The sequence below is a fragment of the Hyalella azteca genome, unplaced genomic scaffold, assembly GCF_000764305.2.
Source record: "Hyalella azteca isolate HAZT.00-mixed unplaced genomic scaffold, Hazt_2.0.2 contig15279, whole genome shotgun sequence".
NCBI classification, from domain to species: domain Eukaryota; kingdom Metazoa; phylum Arthropoda; class Malacostraca; order Amphipoda; family Hyalellidae; genus Hyalella; species Hyalella azteca.
In genome coordinates this window covers 55,350-63,208 of record NW_025945136.1, presented here as the reverse complement: position 1 = coordinate 63,208, position 7,859 = coordinate 55,350, and the positions used below count along the sequence as shown (strand labels likewise).

General features: G+C 36.7%; 1 protein-coding gene across 1 annotated transcript; it reads left to right on the top strand.

The window, feature by feature from the left end:
- The first annotated feature begins 805 nt into the window (after positions 1-805).
- LOC125179127 lies at positions 806-7,014 on the top strand. Its single transcript, XM_047884357.1, has 3 exons — positions 806-864; positions 4,398-4,538; positions 4,716-7,014. Exons 2-3 carry the CDS (start codon positions 4,462-4,464, stop codon positions 5,818-5,820), a joined length of 1,182 nt encoding a protein of 393 aa, XP_047740313.1. The 5' UTR covers positions 806-864; positions 4,398-4,461; the 3' UTR covers positions 5,821-7,014.
- Positions 7,015-7,859: the final 845 nt, after the last annotated feature.

The window sequence follows — 7,859 nt, the reverse complement described above, 5'->3', positions numbered from 1 at the left end:
GAGAAAAATTCCTGTTTTAAAGCGGGAATAATTACTTCAGATTACGGATCAAAACTTGATAGTTTCCTACTACTTCGCACTTTAGATTTAACTTTAAGTGCCCAATTCAGTTTTTCTGTGTATACGTTATTCCAAACTTTTAGGAACATCAATTACGAACTGCTTAGAAGGTTGCATGACATTACATCCCAGAACAGCTTTATAGGTTCTTTAAATAGTAGAAGATCGATATATACCCATACTTTTGATGATGTTCCTGGGTACGATATTTAATACGTTATTTATGACGTTATTGATGATTATGACGATTATACGAGTACTGAACCTTTCGGTTTTAGACTACAAAAAATATTTTCATACACTTTGATCCATTGTTAAATTTTAAATTTTATTTATGTATTTCGACAGCTTTTAATCTGCAGGCAGCTTGGATACCTAATTAAACCCTAAGTTGTCCATATCTACAAACAAAAACTACCAACGAAATTATGAAGCCATGAAAATTGTTATTCTTATTAAAAAATTATTATTTCAGAGCTGAGCAGCGCTACTTTGAAATGTAGCGGCCGCTACCGCAACCGCAACATGCTCTAAATGTAGCGGGCGCTACCGCTACAATTGCTTAAATGTAGCGCCGCTATTGCTACCGCTACTGAAAATGTATGGGCCGCTATAGTAGCGGCCGCTACATCTAGCGCGCTACTGCCCACCTCTGCTGATATTTATATACTGAACACTCTACTGATATGATTTTAAGTATGTGACTGGTTGTATATTTTTTCATTTGTATTAGAGAGAGTTTGACGTGACCATGGCCAAATTGCGGAAGCCAGATTAGTCTTATGTTTACCGTCGAAGTGTAAGGTAGAACCGTTGAGGCAAGAGGTTCATTGTGCTAAGCTCCCGTGACAGTAGTCGGCTTCGGCCGGCTGCTACGTCATCCTTTCTAGAACTATCTAGTATTTTTCTCGAACTTCGAAAATGCCGTACTGTCCCGCTCCGAGGCGTTGAGCCGGCGGATGCCATGGTACGACCAGCTAAAGTGAAGTGTAACTCCTGAAGTTCTGCTCTCCTGAAGTTGCCAAATTCGTTATTTTTGTGCTCCCCTGAATCTTATAGGCATCGGTTCACTTCAGTCTTGAGAAGCGGTTCCCTTCAGTCATGAAACATTGGTTCTCTCTGGCTTCGAGACGAGAAAAATTCCTGTGCTGAAGCGGGAATAATTACTTCAGATTACGGTTCAAAACTTGGTAGTTTCCTTGTACTTCGCACTTTAGATTTAATTTTAAACGCCCAATTCAGTTTTTATGTGAATACGTTATTCCAAACTTTTAGGAACATCAATTACGAACTGCCAAGAAGGATGCATGACATTACATCACAGAACAGCTTTATTGGTTCTTTAAATAGTAGAAGAGCGATATATATCAATACGTTTTATGATGGAATAGGGTACGATATTTAATACGTTATTTATGACGTTTTTGACGATTGTGACGATTATACGAGTACTGAAACCTTTCGGTTTTAGACTACGAAAAATATTTTCATACACTTTGATGCATTGTTAAACCAAATTGCGGACGCCAGATTAGTCTTATGTTTACCGTCGAAGTGTAAGGTACGTTTGGTGTAATTAGGAAAAGTGAGAACAATGGATTTTGGGATAAAGTTATTAAGCAAGCGTGTATATTTTGTATAAATATTTGAGATTCATTCTTAATGTTAATGGTTAGATTTTAATATTTCTGATAACAGTGCAATATTCGTGTTGAAGTCGATTCTTTGCTAGGTAGATCTTTGTTCTTGTTCTCTTATTCGTTTTCAGGAGTCTCATTAGTAATCCCGATTCAAGTATTCATATCAGTAATATAGTCCTAATCACATTTCAGCGTTCTTACTTGTTAATAAAGATTTTCAAGAAAACTTTATTCTCACTGTGGCTAATTCACGGACCTATTCGATCACTTGACTGAATAATGCAGGGATGAAAATAGCTTTTATTTTTCTTTCGTTGGACTGCGTCCCTAGCAATAAACTTATATTTTTTCTGTTGTAATTGACGACTTAAACAAGGGCGTATTTAGAATTTATTTTACAGTAAACAACATTAAATAATCCCAGTGCATGGAGTGATTTAATTTTCATTTTAATAATTTATCATAAAATTTCATGAATTTTGACCAGGCCATGAATCAGAGATGATTAAAATTACATTTAATTATCACGTTTCCGAACGAAAAAGGCCATATATTTTAAAAACTCCAATCTTGAAGATTGAAAATTCCTGCAAATTTTACCGCAACATACGTCGGAGCCTGGCTATCCAGGAGGGACTATTAAACACTAATATTTTATTTTCGATGTATATATGGCATTAATATTAACGTATATGTGATGTAATGCTATTTTGGTGATCCTCGTTTCGTGTCGCTATATACGCAGAAAATTAAGTGCACGAATACTGTGGGAATTGTCCGGAATTAATCTGCCAATGTTGGAAAATATTTGCTTAGATTAGAAGAAAGTTATCCGATAGGATTATATTTGCTTAGATTAGAAGAAAGTTATCCGTTAGGATTATATTTGCTTAGATTAGAAGAAAGTTATCCGTTAGGATTATATTTGCTTAGATTAGAAGAAAGTTATCCGTTAGAATTATATTCGACATTCTGAAAAAAGGTATCGAAGGCGTCTTGGTTGTAGTGAACTTATAGTTGCCATTGAAGGTTTCAGATCGTCTTTTAATAACCTGTGAGTTCTTTTTTAATTTTTATAAAATTGATGATCTTCGATTCATGAGTTGAGACACTAATCGTCTACGGTCAATGCCAATAACTTCGCCATAGAACTTGTACGTTGACGACCTTCAAAGAGAACGAGCAAAAATTGTACTAAGCAAACTGGGTCACAACTTTATAGTGCGATGGAATAAGCTTTTTAATTATTAAGTGATGATACAAGCCCATTAATCGTAGTTCTGATTAGTATTATATAAGTTTTAGTGATGAGCGGGGATGTAAGTGCAGTAGGCTATCTGATGATGTGGTGACATATGCGTTTCATTGCTGGTACAGCTGTCAATAATTTGTCTATCATCATAGAAACTTTATAGTAAATTACCTTTCAAAACAATAGTTTATTTTCAGCGATAATTAATCTAACTTTAATTATCAGAACTATAATAACTAGATTTTATCAAGCAAGGTCGTTTCTCGTGCTGGAAAGCCATGTTCGAAGATGAACTGACGATCGAGATTGGAAAGTTTGGAATGCTGTTTGCAGATTCGTCTTCACAGGCCGAAAATGTGGTGCCATATGTACGCCTAATCAAACGGACGATATTTTACTACCAATTCTGTCCTCTTTGTTGAAATTTAGTAGTAAAGTCCATGTGCAACAGCCGTAACCTAAATCGGAAAATCTAGATACAATGTTCTCTACTTTGTTCAGTAGGTAAATGCCATCTGTGTTGATTGGCTAGTAAATGCTGCCTTCGCTTTGATTGCTTCCATCCAATTAGTCCATTCAAATATTCATTAATTTTATGCAGAATTTCACAAATACATTTCCCACATTTCATGGCTCTAAGCGAAATGTGATCTAAACCAGATATGATGAAAGTAATATGACTGCAAACAAATTCCGTTCGTTGGGATTAGAGGATACCTCGCTTCGGGATAATGTGAAGCCTGTTCGTTAATATTAATATTAAAAAAGAATTACTCCCTTTTGTAATTGTGTTACCTCAGTTTAATTCGTATTTATTTTTCCCTATTTTATTGTGCCTCTGTTGGCTCTGTTTTACTTATCCTTAGTTAAGCTGTTGGTAATGCCTGTAGGGACGAAAACCTAACGTGAAATCTCATTTAGAACTCAAGAACTATTCCAACATAATCGTACCCTACTAGTGCTTGTTTAGTTTGTATCCGAATTAGTTGCTAAAATTGTCTCGGGTCGAGTAATCTCAAAGGATTAAGGATTAAGATTAAAGTAAAATATTTCAATATCTTCTCCGATGCGCACACTTCTATACGAGAGTGGCGATGCGATTTTAAGCTGACAGCAAAATATTACGCTGAACCAATTGGTGAATAATGAACACGGCACTCTTAATCTACTTAAATTATCCTCTGAAGGTTTTATTCAAATTTTAAGTAATATGAAGGTTTCTGGTAAGCAATTAAATGTCACTTTAATATGTCAGAGAGGCTAGCGAAATCCACACAAAATGACCGCCACGAATTATAATCCACGATAAAAAAGATAATCCACGAATTATGCGTGACCTGAGTTAGGACGGTCATATATGGAGGACATGACCGAGCGATATACTGTATGTTGTATAGACCTTTCATTGAATCGAATAAAGAATAATTTCCTCTTTTTTCCTACAGAATTTTATTGACGATACTTGGAAAAGGTATCAGAAGAGTCTTTTCTATATCTTCAAGAATCATAATGGAAAGCGAGGCAAGCGCCATGGACCGCATTCCGGACTGTTGTTTGTATGAAGTGTTCTCGTACATCCCCATAAGTTCGAATAAAGAATCATTTCCTCTTTTTTCCTACAGAATTTTATTGACGATACTTGGAAAAGGTATCAGAGGAGTCTTTTCTATATCTTCAAGAATCATAATGGAAAGCGAGGCAAGCGTAATGGACCGCATTCCGGACTGTTGTTTGTATGAAGTGTTCTCGTACATCCCCATAAGTTCTCGGGTGAACATCATGTTGGTGTGTCACCGATGGAACGAACTGGCGTCCAACCCTCTGATGTGGCGGAGAGTAGCAAAACCTCGACTAATTTCATCACAAATCTCAAGCTGTGCGTTAAAGATGGCGAATTGGAAATTTCTGAGCGAACTTTACGTCCCGAAGGCTTATGATGTTCACGATATTATTCGCACGGTGGCGCTGCGTTGTGCTAAATTAAAGGTTCTGGATATCTCGGACACTACTGTGATCTCTAAGGATGTAATGGAATCGTTGTGTCAGCGATGTACTTTACTTAACACTCTAATTATGAAAAATTCTTACTTTCCCAAAAGCATTAGCTACATTATCGCGCTTAGATTAGTTGAAACGAAAAACTTGGAATTCGTTGACATAAATGGTTGCTCATGGATTACTCCTAAAATTTTCAAGCTTTTTTCAAACTGTAATATATGTCCATTTGATCTGATACCCGTGAATAATGATAGATACGCAAATATAGTGAAAGTTATGGATGGGATCCATTCTAACGGCTTCCTTAAACTGTTAATCCATGAGAATTCCTTGCCCCTCTTGACAGCCTTGAATGAAATGCGTTCCGTCAAATGTCTCTTTCTTAAAACATGCATGAGCGATCAAGCAGCAGACATACGTGAAGAAGTAGAAATTATTTTCAAAGCACTGCACATGGATCAGCTCGAAGGCGCGTTCTTATTAGACACCACGCCTTCAAATAAACTGCTACACCACGTTTTGAGCGCCCCATTCCCACCAAGTTTGTCATTCTTGAGTTTATCCACGGCTATTAGCATGACAGATGATACTTTTAACCGTATTGTTTCAGCTATACCCCATGTCGAGTATTTGTGTTTATACAACTTCAGCGATGTGACATCTTCATCGTTTGCCCGTATCTATGAGTGTGTTAATTTGGAAATGCTTCTGATATGTGGTGTGAGTCTCCAACCGAACAATTTCTTCGGAATCTGTAGCCGCCTGCCCAAGCTTTGGGTGCTGTCGATTAGCCAGGCAGAAAATTTTCTTAAGAAAGACTTCGAAATGCTCGAGAGTTCCATCCTTCCATGCATCCTCAGCTATACTTAATAGAACTGCACCGATTGGTTTCAAAGCGCATTCATTTGTTATTTCATGATCAAATAATATTTGAAGGACTTGTTTATGCGGAAAATATTCCGCCTAGCGTTCATCTCAACAATTGATGTTGGTGAATGTTTTTGAGGAATGAAAGCTATCACTACAGTTTCATGCCATAAATTGCGGAGAAAGTTTAGGTGAATAACGATGATGGATAGAGGATTCTAGAACTAGTTTTTTACTCGTTTTTTAAATTTTAGAAAAAAATATTTCGCTGAAATGCTTCTTGGTTCCTGTATTGTATGCTCCTGAATTTAAATTTTTCATTTATCTATCAGAGGCTTCAGTTTTATTTAATGCATGAGACATTCAGATAACCTACAGACTATATATTTATTATTATATTCCGGTATTTCATGGTATACATTTCAATGCATCATATAGACATTTCACTGCATATTATACACATTTTACTACATAATTTATACAGTTCCCTGCATAATATATACATTTTACTGCATCATATATACACTTCACTGCACCATATATACATTTCACTGCATCAAATATACACTTCACTGCATCATATATACATTTCACTGCTTAATGTATACGTTTTCTTTGCATCATATATACATTTCACTGCTGCCGGCTCACGGGTCGAGCCCCAGGGTTTTGACTGATGGCGTTAATATGGATTTATTTACCAAATACTTCGTGTAAAATAGACGATGTGTTGATGAGTTTACTGTACGGCAACCAAAGGCCGCTCTAGCCACATGCAATGACGAGCGTTACGCATTAAATCTGCCTGGTCATTTATTCGGCCTTTAGTCAACACAAACCGACGCAATTTACTCCGTTCATCTTATGTTATTAAGTTTATTAAGTGACGAATGGTGATGTTAATTAACATCTGTATTTTATTTAAAGACGATGGTATATCGAATGCCATATAATCTGAAACTAGGCGATGTTTGATTTGAGGCTGAGTCAAAACTCTTTATTGGATATATATTTAGAAACTTTTCTCTGTATTTCTATTATTATTAAAATCCTCATAGTTCGTAGCTTTTCTGTTTCAAGATGACGTTTTAAATTTTCGTCTTAAAATTTTCACAAATAATCTGGACGTAATTAATCTTTAATCTCGATATGTAAAAATAAATAATGTATTTTAATGCTGTATTATAATTTAGGTAACCTGAGACCGTTATTTTAAAAATAGAAATGAAACAGAATTATTGATAAAAAGTTGTCATTTTTAAAATTAAAACAAATAAAACGAAGGCTTTCTGAAGTGTCCTAATAATTGTCCGTCCTATGTCTGTACTACCATGCCGTCCGGTAGCAACTAGCATGTCTATTCATAATACATATAAGCTTGACGATCGACACGCCTTTAGTACCTCTTGGTTTCGATATGAACGAGCTGGCCGGTAGCTTGTAAACCTGAACTAGAATAATACCGTAGCGGTTACCAGAAAACTTTAAGAACCTTCTTAGCTGGGCAGTCAGGATACGTCCCAGCCATTACGGAAAAATTTAAGTGGTGAATAAAGTTGTACAATCGCTGGATGCTAATCTTCGTATGTCGGCAAGCTCCATGTACGGCAAGTAACAGTTGAACGAGCGGCATAAGCTGGCGGCCGGCGGCACTGCGCTGTTGCGGCGCCCAGCCGGCGCAGGAATTAAGGGTAGGGGCCGCAGTGAGTGACGTGATCAGACAATGCCTTCAGTAATCTGCCCTCGATATTGACTGTGATTTTTTCTAGGTTAAGCAACATATTAATGACAAATCTTTCGCGATATGACGAAATAACAGCCTTGTTTGTTTAGGTATTCAGTATGAGTCTGCAATCGTTGGAATAATTATTAAAAAACGCCAGTGAGAGTTTCATTTCGTCTTACTTTAATAGATGAAATGATATGAGTGCATTGATAATTTTTAGAGGCGATGGTCACGGAGACATGCTGGTCACTGAGACATGCTGGTCACTGAGACATGCTGGTCACTGAGACATGCTTAGCTGGGCAACCAGAAAGCT

Bases quoted from the DNA above. Each gene is read 5' to 3' on its own strand.
- LOC125179127 (XM_047884357.1), top strand. From the start codon at position 4,462: ATGGAAAGCGAGGCAAGCGCCATGGACCGCATTCCGGACTGTTGTTTG. The intron at 4,539-4,715 runs TTCGAATAAAGA...CATCCCCATAAG, and splicing joins TTCTCGTACATCCCCATAAG to TTCTCGGGTGAACATCATGT.